Below are 23,006 nucleotides of genomic sequence, written 5' to 3'. Positions count from 1 at the left end.
TTTACAAGTAAGGTGAGCCCGTGAAGATTCCGGGGTACAATAGGTCTTCAGCAACCCATGCTTGCCGTAAAAGGCGACTATGCTTGTCGTAAAAGGCAACTAACGGGATCGGGTGGTGAGGCTCTCTGACTTGGTTGATGCACGGTCATCAATCCCAATTGCGTGGGTTGATGCTCATGATATCAATCACTGGATTGTCTGGTCCAGACTCGATTATTTACAGACCGCCGTCATATAGCTGTAATATTGCTGAGTGCAGCGTTAAACAACAAACCAACCAACCAACCAACAAGTAAGGCGATTTACAAGTAAGGTGACTCACAAGCAAGGTCATTCACAAGTAAGGTGACTCCCAAGTTAGGTGACTCACAAGTAAGGCGATTTACAAGTAAGGTGACTCCCAAGTTAGGTGACTCACAAGTAAGGCGATTTACAAGTAAGGTGACTCACAAGCAAGGTGATTCACAAGTAAGGTGACTCCCAAGTAAGGTGACTCACAAGTAAGGCGATTTACAAGTAAGGTGACTTACAAGCAAGGTGATTCACAAGCAAGGTGACTCTCAAGTAAGGTGACTCACAAGTAAGGTGATTCACGAGTCAGGTGATTCACGAGCCAGGTGATTCATGAGTAAGGTGATTCACAAGTAAGGTGACGCTAGAGTAACGTGATTCACGAGTAAGGTGATTCACACGTGAGGTGATTAAAAGTAAGGTGGTTCACAAGTAAGGTGATCTAGCGGCCTTTCTAAACTGTACAAAAATGCATTCTTTCCCCCAAACAGGAGTATCTGTATTGGTCCTTGTCACTAAAGAACAACTGTTTCTGTGCCTATCCTACAGGCAATGGCAACCAACTTGACGTTGCAATGAGCCTACCTCTACGTCAGTTTTCAAATATCCACGCGTTGTGTCATTATTCACCTTCTGCACAGACCGCCTCCGTGGTCTAGTGGTAGAGTGTCCGCCCGGAGAGTGGAAGGTCCGGGGTTCGATCCCCGGCCGCGTCATACCAAAAGACGTTAAAAGATGGTACTTGTTGTAACCCTGCCTGACGCTCGACATTAAGGGGCTAAAACAAGGACAGGTCGGCTCGGAGTCAGTATACTGTGTCTGAGTGGGATATTCATGTTAAACTGCGGCATGGTATCTCAGTGAGCTAGCATTATAAATCGGCATCAGTCCGGACACACATGCACGTCGCTATATAAGTGCAATAATCTCCGACGCGACGTTAAACCCCATTTCACCTCACCTCTCCATCTGCACAAGAATTGAGTGAATCACTACCTGAAGCTTTAGACCAAATGTATGGAAATGAATGGTACATACCAAGTAAACTCAATGCCAGAGGATATCAATATCAGTCTACAAAAAAACTATCAGTGACCCTTAACCTTGTGTGTTCAATATATAACAAAGTTCTCGATATTTCAAAGTACATTACATGTGTGTGGTTATAAAGCGAAATACATCACATCTATGCTGGTTATAAAAAAACGACATAACTTGATCAAAATATATTACATCTGGTTATAAAGCGAAGTTTGTTACATCTAAACTGGCTAGGGGCGGTCGGGTAGCCTAGTGGTTAAAGCATTCGTTCGTCACACTGAAGATCCGGGTTCGATTATCGACATGGGTACAATGTGTGAAGCCTATTTCTGGTGTCCCCCGCCGTGATACTACTGGCATATTGCTAACAGCGACGTAAAACCACACTCACTCACTCACTCTAAACTGGTTATAAAAAGGGAAACAGATTACCATCTAAACTGGTTAAAATGCCAAATACATTACATCTAAACTGGTTATAGAACCAAATGCATACCATTTGAATTGGATATAAAGCAAAAACATTACATTTAAAGTGTTATATAGCGAAATGTAACTGGTTATAAAGTATGATACATTACATCTGAAAACGTTATAAAGCGAAATACATTTTATCTAAACTTAGACAGTTGTCTAAGGTGCGACAATTTGTTGTGCAGCATTGCGTTCCTCAGGTGTACCAGAAATCTAGGATCGTAGGTTCGACTCCCTGTCAACGTTCATGGTTTCACAGTACCACAAACGAGATCGTGGGGCTCTTAAACTACCTGTATTACTCCGGGTTTTCCTCCCACACCAAGCTGACACACCATAAAACCTAACGTGGCGTTAAACCAATCTCAGTTACAGTAAACTACGGTTATAACGAACTCAAATGGACCACAAAGTTTAGTTCGTTATAACCATAGTTCGTTATAAGCATATATATAGTAAATATACAGCATATATAAAGCAAATGGCCGGGACAAAAAAAACAGTTCGTTATATCCGCCAGTTCGTTATAAGCGTGTTCGTTATAAACGTAGTTTACTGTATTCGCTAACACCCAAAATGATTACATTTACGCTGGTTATAGTGCGTCTTGCCCCGTGAAGATCCGGTCTGGAGTGGATCTTCAGCATCTCAAGCTTGTCGTAAGCCTAACGGGATCGGGAGTAGGCGGTAAACAACAAACAAGCAAACAAAAAGTGCGTCCGCTACGCAAAACTTAAGCTACGCCAACAGCTAACAATGTGCCAATTTCCGTTTTCATTTCAGTTGTCTTTCGACCACCCAGTGTGTAGAAGTAGTAGTACTCTGCGCTGGTTTTCGTACACTTAATAAATACCTGGCCATTCCACACCCCTATAGGCGAAAATGTGATGGTTCGGAATGGGCATTGACCAACAGTTGTTTTTCTATGATCCGTTATGTTGTATAGATATACTGTGTCCCTTCCTGACTGAAATACTAGAGCGTCTTCAGACACAACAGCAGTGTATACAAACATACTGTAAAATGACACAGCTTTTCTGTATTTTATACGATCCAGATTTCCGTAGTGTATTGTATGCAGGGTATACCGTTTGACAATACCTGTATCGCGGGTGGTGCAGTACACCATTGTCTGGGACTCTGCTTCTCCAGAAAAACATCCACAGTCCACTTTTTGTTCTATGCAGAGTAATGTCGATTGATATTTATCCTCATCAAATACTCTCAGAGTTGTTGAGTTTGTGTGATGTTCCCAAAAGAAATGTAACCCTTGTAGGTGGTCATGGTAACCACACCGGACAAAACCGTTGAAAAGGACCGTCTTGTTCTTGCCGTCAAAACACATGGAGTTATATTGTTGGTCTTTCCTCGGCATCCAGAGGAACCGGCATAGATTTATAACTGGAAAAAGATAGAACGGTTGTCCATTGAAATGAAGGTCTAATTTGATCTTTTTAGTAAGGTTGGTTGGTTCATGCAGGTATACACTCTCGTCTTCAACCTGGTTAGAAATAGTGAAGAGGTATTTAGTCTGCCTGTCTACGGTTCCATATCCAGGTAGTCTACAAGAACAATGGCGTTTTGGGGCAGAGGGAACAATTACAGGGTCCTCATTGGATTTGCTGCTCATGTCCTCATGACTCGCCTGAAACATGTGGTGGAGCTGGTGGGAATTCAGTTTCAAATACATCCCCTTTCCTGTGATGTTTCTGTGTAGGGAGCATGATTCACCGAGTTGAGTTTGATGGCAGTCCAGTTGCACAGCACACTGGGTTAGAGTCTTCATGATAGTCCTTGCTACCGTACGCTCTATTGTATCCGTCGTTACCAACCCACAGACAAAGCAACACAAGGCAGCGTTGAATATACCTTTCAGACGCATGTTGAGGTTGTGATGCACGAATATGGACTGTGGCTACCCCTTCGCTGCAGCTGGACCAGACGTTCTTAAGACAGCTTCGCACTGCAAATAAATTTATGTAAAATAAAAATATGTTATAATCATGTTCTTGGAATAAATTATAATGTCTGCGCCCGGCACAAGTTCCATTTGGCACCTCGTCTATATGCAGCATTTCGTCTTCGGGTTTCGCTATGTCTATATTCAGTGTTACGTATATGTGTGGACGCGGTGTCTCTATAAATATGTGCCATGTTACGTATATGTGTGGACGCGATGTCTATATAAATATGTGCCATGTTACGTATATGTGTGGACGCGATGTCTATATAAATATATGCCATGTTACGTATATGTGTGGACGCGATGTCTCTATAAATATGTGTCATGTGACGTATATGTGTGGACGCGATGTCTATATAAATATGTGCCATGTTTCGTATATGTGTGGACGCGATGTCTGTATAAATATGTGCCATGTGACGTATACATGTATGTGTGGACGCGATGTCTATATAAATATGTGCAATGTTACGTATATGTGTGGACGCGATGTCTATATAAATATGTGCCATGTTACGTTTATGTGTGGACGCGATGTCTGTATAAATATGTGCCATGATACGTTTATGTGTGGACGCGATGTCTATATAAATATGTGCCATGTTACATTTATGTGTGGACGCGATGTCTGTATAAATATGTGCCATGTTACGTTTATGTGTGGACGCGATGTCTATATAAATATGTGCCATGTTACGTATATGTGTGGACGCGATGTCTGTATAAATATGTGCCATGTTACGTTTATGTGTGGACGCGATGTCTGTATAAATATGTGCCATGATACGTTTATGTGTGGACGCGATGTCTATATAAATATGTGCCATGTTACATTTATGTGTGGACGCGATGTCTGTATAAATATGTGCCATGTTACGTTTATGTGTGGACGCGATGTCTGTATAAATATGTGCCATGTTACGTTTATGTGTGGACGCGATGTCTATATAAATATGTGCCATGTTACGTATATGTGTGGACGCGATGTCTATATAAATATGTGCCATGTTACGTATATGTGTGGACGCGATGTCTATATAAATATGTGCCATGTTACGTATATGTGTGGACGCGATGTCTTTATAAATATGTGCCATGTTACGTATATGTGTGAACGCGATGTCTATATAAATATGTGCCATGTTACGTATATGTGTGGACGCGATGTCTATATAAATATGTGCCATGTTACGTATATGTGTGGACGCGATGTCTATATAAATATATGCCATGTTATGTATATGTGTGGACGCGATGTCTATTTGCAGTGTGACGTGTTTAGTGGGGCGCTATGTCTATTTGCCGTGTGATGCATATGTAGGGCGCTGTGTCTAAGTGCAATGTTACATATGCGTGGGGCGTTATGTGTCTGAGCAGTGTGACGTATGTGTAGGGCGCTATGTCAACCTTAAAAAAGAAATTTACGCAATACGGATATTTTTGTCCATAAAAGCAAATTTAGCCGACCAAGAGGTGCAAAATGAAGAGGTATTATGTGTTACAGTGTCAGTGACAAATTTCCCGGATGAACAATGACATGCAAACGATTAGTCGGGAAACACGTATGATTCGGAAAAACGCACCCAGTGCATTAACACTTTTGGCTCAATACCTTGTACGGTTCCTCGTATAAATGTATTTTCCTACCTCAAACAAATTTGGTTTTGCGTTTTTTCTTTTTGAAGGATATATGTGGCTTTGGGGCGCTATGTCTATGTGCAGTGTTACATATATGTGGAGCGCTATGTCTTTGTGCAGTGTAACATATGCGTGGGGCGCTATGTCTGTGTGCAGTGTTACATATATGTGGAGCGCTATGTCTATGTGCAGTGTTACATATATGTGGGGCGCTATGTCTATGTGCAGTGTTACATATATGTGGAGCGCTATGTCTATGTACAATGTTACATATATGTGGGGCGCAATGTCTATGTGCAATGTTACATATATGTGGAGCGCTATGTCTATGTGCAGTGTTACATATATGTGGAGCGCTATGTCTATGTGCAGTGTTACATATATGTGGAGCGCTATGTCTATGTGCAGTGTTACATATATGTGGAGCGCTATGTCTATGTGCAGTGTTATCTATATGTGGAGCGCTCAGCTTTGTGCAGTGTTACATATACGTAGGGCGCTATGTCTATGTACAATGTTACATATATGTGGAGCGCTATGTCTTTGTGCAGTGTTACATATATGTGGGGCGCTATGTCTATGTGCAGTGTTACATATATGTGGGGCGCAATGTCTATGTACAATGTTACATATATGTGGAGCGCTATGACTTTGTGCATTGTTACATATATGTGGGGCGCTATGTCTATGTGCCGTGTTACATATATGTGGGGCGCAATGTCTATGTTCAATGTTACATATATGTGGGGCGCAATGTCTATGTACAATGTTACATATATGTGGGGCGCTATGTCTATGTACAATGTTACATATATGTGGAGCGCTATGACTTTGTGCATTGTTACATATATGTGGGGCGCTATGTCTATGTGCCGTGTTACATATATGTGGGGCGCAATGTCTATGTTCAATGTTACATATATGTGGGGCGCAATGTCTATGTACAATGTTACATATATGTGGGGCGCTATGTCTGTGTACAATGTTACATATATGTGGGGCGCTATGTCTATGTACAATGTTACATATATGTGGGGCGCTATGTCTATATACAATGTTACATATATGTGGGGTGCTATGTCTATGTGCAGTGTTACATATATGTGGAGCGCTATGTCTTTGTGCAGTGTTACATATACGTAGGGCGCTATGTCTATGTACAATGTTACATATATGTGGGGCGCAATGTCTATGTACAATGTTACATATATGTGTGGCGCTATGTCTATGTACAATGTTACATATATGTGTGGCGCTATGTCTATGTACAATGTTACATATATGTGGGGCGCTATGTCTATGTGCAGTGTTACATATATGTGGAGCGCTATGTCTTTGTGCAGTGTTACATATACGTAGGGCGCTATGTCTATGTACAATGTTACATATATGTTGAGCGCTATGTATTTGTGCATTGTTACATATATGTGGGGCGCTATGTCTATGTGCAGTGTTACATGTATGTGGGGCGCAATGTCTATGTACAATGTTACATATATGTGGGGCGCTATGTCTTTGTGCATTGTTACATATACGTAGGGCGCTATGTCTATGTACAATGTTACATATATGTGGAGCGCTATGACTTTGTGCATTGTTACATATATGTGGGGCGCTATGTCTATGTGCCGTGTTACATATATGTGGGGCGCAATGTCTATGTACAATGTTACATATATGTGGGGCGCAATGTCTATGTACAATGTTACATATATGTGGGGCGCTATGTCTTTGTGCAATGTTACATATATGTGGGTCGCTATGTCTATGTACAATGTTACATATATGTGGGGCGCTATGTCTATGTACAATGTTACATATATGTGGGGCGCTATGTCTATGTGCAATGTTACATATATGTGGGGCGCTATGTCTATGTACAATGTTACATATATGTGGGGCGCTATGTCTATGTACAATGTTACATATACGTGGGGCCCTCTGCCCGTGTGTTGTATTAGGTACATGTGGGGCTCAATGTTCATGTGGGACGCTTTGTCTATATGCCGTGGTAGGTATATGTGGGACGCTTTGTATATATGCCGTGGTAGGTATATGTTGGACGCTTTGTCTATATGCCGTGGTAGGTATATGTGGGACGCTTTGTATATATGCCGTGGTAGGTATATGTTGGACGCTTTGTCTATATGCCGTGGTAGGTATATGTGGGACGCTTTGTATATATGCCGTGGTAGGTATATGTTGGACGCTTTGTATATATGCCGTGGTAGGTATATGTGGGACGCTTTGTCTATATGCCGTGGTAGGTATATGTGGGACGCTTTGTCTATATGCCGTGGTAGGTATATGTGGGACGCTTTGTCTATATGCCGTGGTAGGTATATGTGGGACGCTTTGTCTATATGCCGTGGTAGGTATATGTGGGACGCTTTGTCTATATGCCGTGGTAGGTATATGTTGGACGCTTTGTCTATATGCCGTGGTAGGTATATGTGGGACGCTTTGTCTATATGCCGTGGTAGGTATATGTGGGACGCTTTGTCTATATGCCGTGGTAAGTATATGTGGGACGCTTTGTCTATATGCCGTGGTAGGTATATGTGGGACGCTTTGTCTATATGCCGTGTTAGGTATATGTGGGACGCTTTGTCTTTATGCCGTGGTAGGTATATGTTGGACGCTTTGTCTATATGCCGTGGTAGGTATATGTGGGACACTTTGTCTATATGCCGTGGTAGGTATATGTGGGACGCTTTGTCTATATGCCGTGGTAGGTATATGTGGGACGCTTTGTCTATATGCCGTGGTAGGTATATGTGGGACGCTTTGTCTATATGCCGTGGTAGGTATATGTGGGACGCTTTGTATATATGCCGTGGTAGGTATATGTGGGACGCTTTGTCTATATGCCGTGGTAGGTATATGTGGGACGCTTTGTCTATATGCCGTGGTAGGTATATGTGGGACGCTTTGTCTATATGCCGTGGTAGGTATATGTGGGACGCTTTGTATATATGCCGTGGTAGGTATATGTTGGACGCTTTGTCTATATGCCGTGGTAGGTATATGTGGGACGCTTTGTCTATATGCCGTGGTAGGTATATGTGGGACGCTTTGTCTATATGCCGTGGTAGGTATATGTGGGACGCTTTGTCTATATGCCGTGGTAGGTATATGTGGGACGCTTTGTCTATATGCCGTGGTAGGTATATGTGGGACGCTTTGTCTATATGCCGTGGTAGGTATATGTGGGACGCTTTGTCTATATGCCGTGGTAGGTATATGTTGGACGCTTTGTCTATATGCCGTGGTAGGTATATGTGGGACGCTTTGTCTATATGCCGTGGTAGGTATATGTGGGACGCTTTGTCTATATGCCGTGGTAGGTATATGTGGGACGCTTTGTCTATATGGCGTGGTAGGTATATGTGGGACGCTTTGTCTATATGCCGTGTTAGGTATATGTGGGACGCTTTGTCTATATGCCGTGGTAGGTATATGTGGGACGCTTTGTCTATATGCCGTGGTAGGTATATGTGGGACGCTTTGTCTATATGCCGTGGTAGGTATATGTGGGACGCTTTGTCTATATGCCGTGGTAGGTATATGTGGGACACTTTGTCTATATGCCGTGGTAGGTATACTTGTACGTGTTAGGTCAGAGGGCGGTGTTTTCTAAATGCATTGCCGTCACTACACTCCACGCCAAGTCCATGTGCGCCGCTTCCTCTATTACGGCACTGTGAGGCTGTGGTACACGTATATTTGGGGCGTTGTATCTACATTAAGTGAGGCATCATAGGCTTATCTATTGCTTCTGAATTTACAATGAGTAAGCGAGTAAAGGCATATTGACTTACTTAAAAAGTACTGATCCAAATATAGAACTAGTATACATATTCTTGGACTGCTTATATAACGGTGTATATAACGATGTTTGGTATGTTAGGGGCTTCCGTTTTCAATCTGAATTCAGCTTCCTTCAACCTTGGTATAAAACCTATTCACAATGTAACAATCTAGACTTTCTTTTGATCGGCGGTTTCCTTCAGCAAACAAAATTGGTATTTACGGAGATTCATGTCTAAACGTGATTTTGAAAGTCAAATTAATAATCAAATGTGCAAGAAATCAAAGTTAAAAATCAATGACATGAGTCCACATCTTTATCAAACATGTACTTAAGAATTGACCTTCACTTTGTGTGAGTTCCTTGCAGTATGAACCTTAATAGAGTAAGGGCCAAACTGTATGAACGTATGAACGAGTTCATTAGGATGGGCCGTAGCGAGGATATTCGTGAACAATCATGCAGTCACGCTCTCTGACATTTTTCAATGTATACTGAAACGCTGAGACCAAGAATAAAGGTTCTAAACGATCAGAAAGAACGCTTATGTATGTTTTCGTGCAAGGGAATTCCCAGGAATGTGGCAGTAGTCCGTCAGTGTTTACGTCATTTCAAGAACACGGTCTCGTGAAAAACGTATGAACGTCAAATTGTGTCGTTCATACACTTATGAACATCAATTTCGCGGTCATGTGACCGACCTCCGGTCCAATAGAAAAACCGTATATCGTGTAAACGTCAAATTAAAAAATTATATGTACATGATATGTAATGAAACTTAATCAATATGGCAATCAACTTAGTTTAAAGAACCACCATTCTCGCTTCTCCATAACAGACATTTACCTCCCAAATAGTGATTGACAAAATGTAAAGTAAAATACTTACCCTCAACACGCGGCAACAACGTTTGGATGAAACGCTTCTTCACGACGGACACATGAACCAAAGGTGCGGATCACTGACACAGCTACCGTACTCCCTGTCTATTAGAGACCCAGGACGTACATGTATTGGAGATCAAGAGTACATCAGAGACATGGAGTTAATTAGAGACCGGGGTAAATTAGTGACCCAGAGAATATCAGAGACCCAGAGTATATTAGCGACCAAGTGAGTGAGTGAGTGAGTTGGGTTTAACGCCGCTTTTAACAGTATTCCAGTTATATCACGGCGTGTCAGGTTAATGTGGGAGGAAAGCCCGAAGTGATGCAGGTCTCAGACGTTTACCACTTCGGTGAAACCCACGAGAACGGGTATGGTGCTGACAAACCTAGAAACATGATCGGGGCGTAGAGACCAAGAGTATATTAAAGACCCAGTGTGCAGTAGAGACCCAGAGTATATTAGAGACCAAGAGTATATTAGAGACCCAGTGTATAGTAGAGACCCAGAGTATATTAGAGACCCAGAGTATATCAGAGACATGTAGTGTGTTAGAGACCCAGAGTATATTAGAGACCCAGAGTATATAAGAGACCCAGAGTATATTAGAGACCCAGGGCGTACATGTATTGGAGATCAAGAGTACATCAGAAACATGGAGTTAATTAGAGACCGGAGTATATTAGTGACCCCGAGTATATTAGAGACCAAGAGTATATTAGAGACCCAGTGTATAGTAGAGACCCAGAGTATATTAGAGACCAAGAGGGTATTAGAGACCCAGAGTCTATAAGAGACCAAGAGTATATTAGAGACATGTAGTGTGTTAGAGACCCAGAGTATATTAGAGGCCCAGAGTACATTAGAGACCCAGGACATAGATGTATTGGAGATCCGGAGTACATCACAAACATGGAGTTAATTAGAGACCGGAGTAAATTAGTGACCCAACGAATATCAGAGACCCAGAGTATATTGGAGACCCAGAGTATATAAGAGACCCAGAGTATATAAGAGACCCAGAGTATATTAGAGACATGTAGTGTATTAGAGACACAGAGAATATTAGCGACCTAGAGTATATTAGAGACCCAGAGTATATTAGAGACCCATAGAATATTAGCGACCCAGAGAATATTAGAGACCCAGAGTATATTAGAGACCCAGAGTATATTAGAGACCCAGAGTATATAAGAGACCCAGAGTATACTAAAAACATGTAGTGTATTAGAGACACAGAGAATATTAGCGACCCAGAGAATTATAGAGACCCAGAGTATATTGGAGACCAAGAGTATATTGGAGACATGTAGTGTATTAGAGACACAGATAATATTAGAGACCCAGAGTATATTAGAGACCCAGAGAATATTAGAGACCCAGAGAATATTAGAGACCCAGAGTATATTAGAGACCCAGAGTACATGAGAGACCCAGAGTATATTAGAGACCTGGAGTATATTAGAGACATGGAGTATATTAGAGACATGGAGTGTATTAGAGACATGGAGTATATTAGAGACATGGGGTATTTTAGAGACATGGAGTATATTAGAGACATGGAGTGTATTAGAGACACAGAGAATATTAGAGACCCAGAGTATATTAGAGACCCAGAGTATGTTAGAGACACAGAATATTAGAGACCCAGAGTATATTAGAGACCCAGAGTATGTTAGAGACACAGAATATTAGAGACCCAGAGTATATTAGAGACCCAGAGTATATTAGAGACCCAGAGTATATTAGAGACATGGAGTGTATTAGAGACACAGAGAATATTAGCGACCTAGAGTATATTAGAGACCCAGAGTATATTAGAGACCCAGAGAATATTAGCGACCCAGAGAATATTAGAGACCCAGAGTATTTTAGAGACCCAGAGTATATTAGAGACCTGGAGTATATTAGAGACCCAGAGTATATTAGAGACATGGAGTATATTAGAGACATGCAGTGTATTAGAGACATGGAGTATATTAGAGACATGGGGTATATTAGAGACATGGAGTATATTAGAGACATGGAGTGTATTAGAGACACAGAGAATATTAGACCCAGAGTATATTAGAGACCCAGAGTATGTTAGAGACACAGAATATTAGAGACCCAGAGTATATTAGAGACCCAGAGTATGTTAGAGACACAGAATATTAGAGACCCAGAGTATATTAGAGACCCAGAGTATATTAGAGACATGGAGTGTATTAGAGACCCAGAGTATATTAGAGACATGGAGTATATTAGAGACATGGAGTGTATTAGAGACCCAGAGTATATTGGAGACATGGAGTGTATTAGAGACACAGAGAATGTTAGCGACCCAGAGTATATTAGAGACCCAGAGTATGTTAGAGACACACAGAATATTAGAGACCCAGAGTATATTAGAGACCCAGAGTATATTAGAGACCCAGAGTATATTAGAGACCCAGAGTATATTAGAGACATGGAGTGTATTAGAGACCCAGAGGACATTAGAGACCTAGGAGTGTATTGGAGACCAAGAGCGAATTAGAGACCCGGCATGCAATTTGACCCGGGGTGTTTAGAATCCCCAGTTCCAGAGTATGTGAGGGAAATACGGTATGTCGTAGAATATGCTCAAGCTCGTTTGAGGGATGATCGACATGCTATAGTTCTTCCCATACATGCATCCCGCTTGGAGGATGACATTAGCATAGTAGTGTCACATTATCCACGTCAAAATGAACAGATTACCTTGATATAATAGTCACGACTCATACGTCTATAGACATATTTCAATATTCATGATTCTTAAAGGCATTTGACATATATTTATAGTTCCGAATGTATCATCTGTAGACAGAACTCGAGATCTCGTTGAAATATTTTATGCTCTTCTCAATAGTCTTCAGTTCAATAACGACGAGTCGTATCAGGTCTGAGTACCCTGGTGCCATTAAAGACAGCGAGTTTATTGCTTTGGATGTTGTACTTTAATTTAAGCATTCACGTTACGACAGTCGTTGCGATTTGTGGAAGGTGGCCGTGGATGTAGTCATTCTTCAGGTCTCCTTTCAAAAGACCAGGACCAGTCATATCAAATCTATAGGCGTTCGATGAATAATTCATCAGTCCTGAATGTGTACTTTGACTATTCCATTAATCTTCCGGTTCTTTAATTGATCCAACATGTTTCCATGATCTGATTCGACGCGTTTTCATTATAAGGGCAACAACTCGTGATCTACGCGAGGTGGCGCCAGGATCGAGTAATGAAAAGTGGTCTTGATGTTGCAAGGGCAGAGACTAGGCTTTGATATAGGCTACTGGACATGCTTGCTCAGTGAAGATGATATGTACCATATGTTCCCGTATTTTTCAAGCTGACAATTGACTTGCTCTCGCATGTGTTTGTAACGGGTGCCACCGGCGGGGGAGGATGCGCTAACTCTTTCGCGAACACCTGTCGTCATTGATTCAGAAACACATGCACATGATGTAATCTGAATCGTACAATCGACTCGCGATTTCTAATGAATATGGAAAGAGTTTTGTCGCATTTATGATTAATTAAGATTTTGTTAGAATAGAAAATGCTTACCCGTTTTGCGAATAATTAGTGTTATCCCTGATCCATTCATAAGATTTCTCTCACAATTTTGCCTTCATTACTATGCAATCTGTATCGGCAGATATTCGAGACTGAATATTCTCTGGCGATGACTTTTTTTGAATGTCCTCTTTAAGAAATAACGTCCTCCCAGAATATCAAATGGCCGTTCCCTAAAGGCTAGATACCCATTTTATGAGTAATTATGCATGACTAACTTGGCATCTGGAGTAATATAACAATGAACCTTTTGTACAAAAACATTTCTACTAGTATTAAATGTTAATAATATACAGGACAATCTGTGTAAATAACCAATTACTCCTTCTTTGGACTGTCGAGATAACTTACGAATATGGAATCGGTTTGTCGCGTTTTTTAAACACACATGGTAGGGTTATGTGTGCATACTATGTCATTTGCCACGGCATGACGAGGAACTTCATGTGGCACATGGTATGACATGTTTCTCTTCTGAAACAATAGTGTTTATATGGTCCTCGCGACCGTGTTAAGCATGGTTAACAGACTTTTGTCCAAGCGGTTGAGTGGCCTGGTGGTCATAGCGTTCGCTCGTCATCCAGAAGGCCTGGGTTCGAATCCCAACATAAGTACGATGCGTGAAGCCAATTTTGGGTGTCCCCTGCAGTGATATTGCTGGAATATTGCAACAAGGGGCGTAAAATCATACTCATTCACTCACGCACTCGTTCACTCACGCACTTACTCATTACGCGACTTAATGAAGACTGGATCTGTAATTTAGCATAACTTGATTGTGACTATTTAATAAATTTCTTATGTTTCAACTTTGAAATAGTATCATATTGTGATCTTTGTTCAAAGCGGCGTGCAACCCAATTCATTAACCCCACAATTTTTTTCGAACTGGCTTATGGCACTACAAATATACCAAAACATTCAGATTTTTTTGGTTTATTTTTTACACTTGTACAGAACCCAAACGACCAGACCATAACAAACACATTCCTTAAGAAACACGTTTCGCCCTTTTCGCGAACACTTGGTTTCATCATCTATTTTCAGTGATCCATAAATATAAGTTTCACCGCTACTTTGTCTTTTACGCCCAATGGAATCTGTCTCGGCAGATAATCGAGACTGGTTATTCTCTGGCGTTCACATTTTATATTCATAACACCGGCTATAATACATGTAAATTGGAGGGAGAAAATGTGAAGGGCCTTCTTGCTTTCCTTTATGAAGACCGCCTCCGTGGTCTAGCGTCTGCGGAGGGTCGCGTCATACCAAAAGACTTTAAAAGATGGCACTTATGGTTACCTGAGCTCGGCATTAAGGGATTAAAACAAGGAACTGGTCAAATCGGAGTCATAGCGTTCTTTTATTCCGTCAACTGTAGGGTTACAGAACACTATTCCCGCAGCAGGTAGAAATTGTACAGCTATATCCCAGGTCAAGTCATACATACATAAAACGCAATGTATTGCACCTTCATATCTTTCCTATGGTGCCAGAAACATGAATATTTATCATACTCGCTTCCCATGCATTAATTATGTATGTCCATCAAAAAGAATCTATGTTAAAAATAATTCGGTACATTTTACAGAACGCCATAAAGAGCAACGTTAGGTTAGATTTTATTCTGATGTTGAACGGATCCGCAATGTCCTAAACTGCATTGTTTTCACACTTGTTGAAAAACGTCATGAAGGAAAACAGTAAAGCAAAATGCACGTGTTATGTTATGGAATTTGTAATTCGTTGTAGTGGCTATAAAAAGGCAAGCATAAGCCAATAATTTGATTTGTCATTCAATTGTCAACATTTCTCAAGTTCGAAAATGCCGACACTCAGCGCTGCCGATCGAAACATCGCTATAGGACGTATCCAAAGAGGGGAATCGCACTCTTCTGTTGCAAGCCACTTCAAGGTCCATCACAGCAACATCTGCCGCCTTTGTTAGCGATACACACAGTTCCACTGCGGGCCGTCCGAAAACCGGCCGACCAAGAGTTACCACCCCTGAACAGGATCGCTACATTTGACTGTTCCACCAATGTCATCGAAATGCCACAGCTAAGGAGACTGCAGGACACATCCCTGGTTTGAGGAGGATATCTGACCAGACTGTCAGGAACAATCTTCGCGAGGCTGGAATCCGACCGAGAAGACCAGTTATCGTCCCTGCTTTGCCACAGATCCATCGACAGCGACGCTTGGTGCCATACCTTACAGCCTTGGAATTTGAGAAACTGGAGACGAGTGTGGTTCAGCGATGAATCACAATTTCTTCTTGACCTTTGAGATGGAAGACAACGTGTTTATCGTCGTCGAAATGAGCGTTTTCCGTGAAGTCCACAATTTCGGTGGCGGTAGTGTCATGGAGTGGGGGGCCATATCCCACACCACGAGATCTAACTTAGTTGTTGAGACATTTGACAGCCAATCGCTACATCAATCAAATTCTTCAACCTCACCTACTTCCAATCATTGACCGCCAGATTGAGCTGTTTCAACAGGACACCGCTCCACCGCACACAGCTCGTGTTACGGTAGACACGGTAGACTTCATAATGCCAACATCAACGCCTTGCCCTGGCCGTCGAGATCCACAGATCTCAAACGATCGAACACCTCTGGGATGAACACGATCGACGTGTAGGTCAACGTCAGAACACGCCGCAGACACTCCAACAACTGGCCAACGCGTTACAAGCAGAATTCCGCAGGACAGAATTCGTACACTTATCCAGTCAGTGCCGAGGAGATGCAGAGCCGTGATTGCTGCCTTGTGCGGTTACACGAGATACTGAGTTCAGCGCAACCTTGTGATCTTAGATGACATGGCAATGATCAGCTTTCAATGCCTTTGTACAACGACAACATGTGACTATCGAGCTTCAAAACGTCATATGTGTATCTATGACATTAAATTAAATATATCGACTTTATGAGGTACAATAAATTTACTAAAAAGCTACCTGTGCATTTCTTTTTTTTTTGAAGAGTGTACATTGGAAGAGATCCCGTGCCATTTAATTGGTAAACCAAGCAAAACATTTGGCGTTTGTTTCCCTATACCGAAAAAATAGGCCACTCCCACTAATGGACTGCTGTTTCCTGATTGGCTGATAATAGAATAAGCGGTCTTCGTTTTGTATTACCGCGCTGAAGGATGTCACTGATTTCGTATTTTTGTCCCCAGTTGTTTTGTGTTAGTGAATTTAATAGGCAGAATGTGCAGTTATTATTGTTGACGTATGTATACATAAGAATTGCTTCAATCTGTTTTTTTGCGTTTATGGAGTTATAAACGTATAAACCGATGTACACACGGCTTAAGTTGTGTAATCAAAGCTACAACATTCAAGGCCTCAGTAAAGCTTTCAAACAGTTTTATGATGAATATGTGGATGACATTTCCAAATTTGACGCATCCATGCGATGCAATTCCCTATTTTGACTTGTACAACGATATGTTTCCGTGTTTTTTGTGCAACCGGTGGAATTTCTCGAACAGATGGAAGCATCAATATTATCACAATATTATCAGAAACCCATTCTAGGTGAAATTATACATGAATAACTTAGCACCTGGAGCTGATATTCCAATTATTCTAAATGACAAAAGCATTTGTATTCATATTAAATGTAAGTAAAATACAAGACGATCGGTGTAAATGATTAGCAAGCGTTAATTTCGAAATTTCTAGAAATATCACATTACATCCACGAAACAATTTCACACGAATGAACAATTATATTTTCCCGTTTGTGTGGTCACCTTTTGTTTAATATCCACATTTACTGTTAGACAACGTCCATTAATGTTATCTTGATCCGAAAATGAATAATGCACACAGTTTCAAGTTTCCGCCTTATAACTCAATAACTAGGCAATATATCAGTTTGTAGCTCTTCAATTTCCGTCATTTCCGTCTTCATTTTCGCCCATTGATCGTGATGCTGTCTCTGTGGACACCGGTATCTTACACCGACGGTAGTAATACATCGCTTATATTTGAAAAAGGTTTGATCTATTGCAACAACATATTTCTCACTTACTACCTCCTCAGAGTATGAATTGGTAAGTGTAGAGGTCGTTCATGGAATTCTTTGATCATGGAAATCTTATACATCTCTCAGCTCAGCTATGTTTGTCGATGATTGAAGTTTGTTTTTTCACTAGGATATGTACAATATTACCATGTTGTGAACTGGTCTCTGCTTAATGTAAATAAAAACAACAAAATCCTTTCCATCATCATTTTAAATCTCTGTCAAAACAGATTCCGTTGTAAGATTCCGACCGTATCATAAGCACGTGTTTATGAAACACAATCCAAGAGTGATCATGCCAGGTGCCAATAGTTCAGATAATAAAACCATGAACATACGGTACAAGTCAAAATAGGGCTTTGCGTCAGATATCATGTTGGTCACCGATGTGTCAAATGTGGAAGCCTCCTCCAAATGTCTGCCATAACACCTTCTGAATGCTTAACTCAGGCATTGAATGTTGTACCCTTGACCAAGCCAATTTTTAGCCAGATTCATATGACGTTCTTTGCAATATTCGCAGAAAGAGCATGCTCGATTGTATGCCAAAAGTTATGAAATGTCGACAACAAAGGCTGGAGCTGCTGCAATATTGCTTAACATAGGGGAAAGTTGACTATTGGAAAGTTGAAGTTATCCGTTTAGTCATACAGTCTTGCGGACAGTTTGTGTCCCCCATGCTTACACTATACAATTTGATCCTCAAAAAAGGGGGAGAAGGTCTGGGTATTTCATTCTGAGAATATTCCAGGAATCAACAAATGAATGGGCAAACATAAAGAGAAATGCAAAGCAAAGTCGATGCAGTTTATACTTTATTAAATCGTGTACTGTATTCATAACGAAACTGGCAAGATAGTCGTCATAAAGCCATGAGGCAACAAGCAAACATTTACCTGTTTATATATATTGTGTGGGTGGCGGTTGTTGCTGGTCGGGCAGGACATGCTAACCCTGTTCGCGAATGCCTGGTGTCATCACTGATTTTCAGTTATCCATTCACATCATTTTCACCACTATTTTTCAATGTTCAATGGAATCTGTTTTGGGCGGATAATGGAGACTGTTAAAATTCCCTAGCATTTACATTACATTATATATAGAGAGATATATATGGCCATGCTTGCCGTAAAAGGCGACTATGCTTGTCGTAAAAGGCGACTAACGGAATCGGGTGGTCAGGCTCGCTGACTTGGTTAATGCATGTCATCGGTCCCAACGTCCCAATTGCGTGGATCGATGCTCATGATATTAATCACTGGATTGTCTGGTCCAGACTCGATTATTTACAGACCGCCGCCATATAGCTGGAATATTGCTGAGTGCGGCGTTAAAGAACAAACAAACCAACCAACATAGTTCTAATATATATTTTCAATATATAGTCAGCATATGTACTTAGAAATGTTGTTACCGAGATTTTATAGCGCCAGTGGTGAAAATGTATGTAAGAAGACCTTTGCTTTACTACAATGATGAGCCATATATAGAACTGTGATATCGCATAGAGATAAGTCTGCCACAAAGACCAACACAATCACGATTTAACACACAAACTTTGGCTTCCAGTATTGACATATGGTGCATTAAATGTAGACTTAATTACTCCAAGTTCTCATTTGAAAAAAAATATACCTTCTCTAGTTTTTTCTTTGATTCTGGACAAATAAACCACATATGTCTAACCCAAATGGTGTTATTTAATTTGATATCAAAATATATTTCGTCAATCTCGAAAAGGACAATTTGTTTATGAGCATCAAATATAGCCCTATTTTCTTTATATCAAATTAATACCTGTTTTGGCAAAAGCCAGAAAAAGTATAATCAATTAGTACTTTACCAAAAGCGAATAGAAGTAGCAACATTTCTTCGAACTGGTCTGTCACGAATATATCTCTCAACATATACACGCAAAAACATCGAGTTTCCAAGAACATTGTTGTCAAATAATATGGAAAAAGATAATCAAGGTAAAGAATTCGCAGCAAAGTTGAGTTATCACAACCTATAAACTAATACCCTCGTTTTAGAGCCAAATGTTTCAAGAAGGATGAAGGAGCATATGTGCAAACAGGATGCGCATGAACAATTGTTGCTTACGTTTCTTCGCAAGCTACGTTGATCATGTTTGAATACATTTGTCATGAGCATAGAAACCATCTATATTTACCAGCGGACGAGGGCTCTCTAAAGTTGCGTCCCTTTGCCTTGACCGGGTTCCTATTATTTTGGGTTCGAATCCCAGATTTGCCCGGATTATGATCCATGGCTTATCAGCACCACACCCGTGTTCATGGACTTGATAACCGTCAACCATCTGCATTATTCCATGTTGTACTGCTTTATTAAACTGATGTCCCCCGCCATGATATTCTGGAATATTGGTTATGCAGCGTAAAACCAATCTCACTCACTTACTTCACTGACATGTGTTATGTTTGTTTTGAACAGGTGCTTACCATTAGTACAGAAAGACTCGGGTGATCAGAGAAACAACTATCAAGTAGTACAGCCTTCACTTAACTTCATTTGCAACTACACTGAACGCCAGTTCAACAGAGAGGTTTACCTGCGTGTGATATAGTGTCGCTATCACAGGAACCACCATCATGTCACAATGGGGCATGTTCTGTGTTCTTCTGGTTTGTTGTGCTAGCACAGTAGTTACCGATGCCAGCTTAGAAGAGATGAGTAGCGCCTCCCTGCTTGAAACTATGGCTTCATGTCATATATCCCATGACTGCAATTTGACAGAAAACGGTATGGTATGTCATCTAACTAAATATTACCAAGGACAATGGACCGTGTATCGTTTGAATTCCCGTGGATCAATTCTATTCCAGCTGATGAAAGGTACACAAGGTGGGATTGAACAGAAGAAGATGGAGATGAATAAATGTTCCTGCCAAATAGCAGGATATGGAAAAGAGTTCAGCAATGAAACTTCTCTTCTATTTGTGTACAACACAAGGAGGCTTTTCTTCCATGAAGGCCATAACATTAAAACAATGCATAAAGCAGCCTTGGATTTTTCGGGAAGAATTGATTATCTTTATGCAGATATGAGCCAATGCACTTTCATCTGGATGTACAGCATGTCCAAGAAACACACACATAGCTCGATGTGTTTCGATGGCAAGGGCAGAAAGAAGATATTTGAAGTGGAAGCGCTTTGTGGATTCTATGACCATATTCGACGGCTTCATTTCTCTGTGTGTCACCGAAAACTATCTTCTGTTATCAGGGTTTTCAGTGATCCAAATAACATGAGCGATATTTTTGAAACTCGAAAACGTCTAGATTGCCAATGCTTTGCAGGCCATGCTGCTTCACAAACGTTGAGCATATGTACAAGAGCGGGTATACCACCACAATACACATTGTATACTCTAAATTACACAAATATCCACGAAATAGTGCCTAGAAAAGTGTTGGAGGCCTACCCTTGGTATTTCTATGTTGCTATCATCTCCCCCGATAAGCTTGCAATACTATATGAAAAGGACACTGTGTATCTATTTGACATAGCAAGCAACACAAAGAAAGCCATCGTGAAGTGTCCATTTCAACTATATGAAGGCCCTCGAGTAGGGCTTTGGAACAGTCACGTTTTAATTAAGTGTACTGGTCTTAAAGGTACTTATATTTATTCTGCCACGCTGGATGGGGTGCAGACAATGCCCATCAAAACAGTGCCGAGTGCAAGATTCGCCAGCGTAATATCTTGAAGGTGGCAGTTCTTTACATGGTGCCGCCCATACAATGAACATGAGTGCGTGAGTTGGGTTTAACGTAGCTTTCAACAGTGGGAGAAATTGGGATGATATAGGATATAACGTCACATTTAGAGATTATTGCACTTATATAGCGACGTGCCTGCACACGTGTGTCTGGCTGCTAGTCAGGTTTAATAGTGCATGCACGTGTGTGCGTGTGCGTGCGTGCGTGCGTGCGTGCGTGTGTGTGTGTTTGGGGTTGGGTGGGTGGGCTTGTACTAGTCGGAGCCGACAAGTCTTTGTTTTAGCCCCTTAATGCCGAGCGCCAGACACGGTAACAGCAAGTACCATCTTTTAACGTCTTTTGGTTTGACGCTCTTGGGGTAGAAACTCTTTCCACTATAACTGGAATGCTGTTCAACGCGGCGTTAAACCCAACTCATTCACTCACTCACTCATACTGCTAAAAGTAATCATCACCTTATTTTAAAACCAAACTGGTACTTTCCTTAACCAGTATGAGCAAATCCCATTCGGATGTTACACACTTTCATAAGGTTTCAGACCTGTGGGCGTCTTTTGTCGCTTCTTGGTGTTATAGTGCAAACCATTTCAATACTTTTAATTAGAATAGTGCAAACCATTTCAATACTTTTATTTTACATTTCATTTATCTAAATACCTAACTGGTTCAATATGTTTCCAAGTGCACCGAAATTCTATGCGCTTTGTCTGTTTAATATGTTCAGCAAACATTCGGCGTTCCCCTCTTATCATAAGCCCCTCCGGGCAGGACCTTTAATCTCCAGCGCTATCTATAAATTTTAATTAACACCTCCTAACGTCGCCGGATCTTACGTATATACATACACGTGGGACAATGACCTTGCCACACGTTATGTAATACCTCGCTCTACAAAACCCGACTGACATGGTCAGTCAGGGACAGAGACAGCCTTGAGACAGCCAGAAGATCGACTCGTGTAAGTGACAGAACGGTTCTCCCACCCGGGAAGATTGGCAACTCGGTCCCGGTGTGCGTCACGTTCTTATTAACATGTACCCTTTCGACTGATTCCAAACCATCAACAATAAACATGGCTGCTGTCGTCTTAAACTTCACCCCTGAGTTTTGTCTTCCGTCATCACCCTGAGCTACCATCCGAGGGCCGAAACTTACGCCCTTGGACATTAGAAACAAGATTAGTGAAGGAAGTTTCACGATTTGAAATTACTTTGATTTTTCGTCAATAAATGAAAAAAATATCCTTATTTTGACCAAAATATCTATTATGCGTTGAAAGAACAATAGTTATACGATCCTAGGAAAAACACAGTACTGTTGTAATGCTGAGTGCATATAGTGATGCCGTTAACAAACTTTTAAACGTTTCAAACGTTTAAGCTCTGTGGTTTGTAGTGCTTAAGAATAAGAGTTTTAAACGTTTTGTTATATTTGATTGTATGAATAGTTTTAACACATTGGTGTAAACGAGATAATGGCGGAATCAAGTTCACAACGCATAACATCGGTCAAAAAAATGAAACATGTGTTAGGCCCCA

General features: G+C 41.0%; 2 protein-coding genes across 2 annotated transcripts; both read left to right on the top strand.

The window, feature by feature from the left end:
- Positions 1-11,775: 11,775 nt before the first annotated feature.
- LOC139477318 (glutamate-rich protein 6B-like) lies at positions 11,776-12,174 on the top strand. The gene has a single exon (XM_071259871.1). The coding sequence runs from the start codon at positions 11,776-11,778 to the stop codon at positions 12,172-12,174; it is 399 nt and encodes a 132-aa protein (XP_071115972.1).
- Positions 12,175-12,237: 63 nt separating this feature from the next.
- On the top strand, positions 12,238-12,621 carry LOC139477317 (E3 ubiquitin-protein ligase RNF12-B-like). The gene has a single exon (XM_071259870.1). The coding sequence runs from the start codon at positions 12,238-12,240 to the stop codon at positions 12,619-12,621; it is 384 nt and encodes a 127-aa protein (XP_071115971.1).
- Positions 12,622-23,006: the final 10,385 nt, after the last annotated feature.

The sequence above is a fragment of the Haliotis cracherodii genome, unplaced genomic scaffold (genome assembly GCF_022045235.1).
Source record: "Haliotis cracherodii isolate W230 unplaced genomic scaffold, xgHalCrac1.p SCAF_33, whole genome shotgun sequence".
NCBI classification, from domain to species: Eukaryota; Metazoa; Mollusca; class Gastropoda; order Lepetellida; family Haliotidae; genus Haliotis; species Haliotis cracherodii.
The sequence above is the reverse complement of the archived record's forward strand: the minus strand, read 5'-3'. Positions and strand labels throughout refer to the sequence as shown.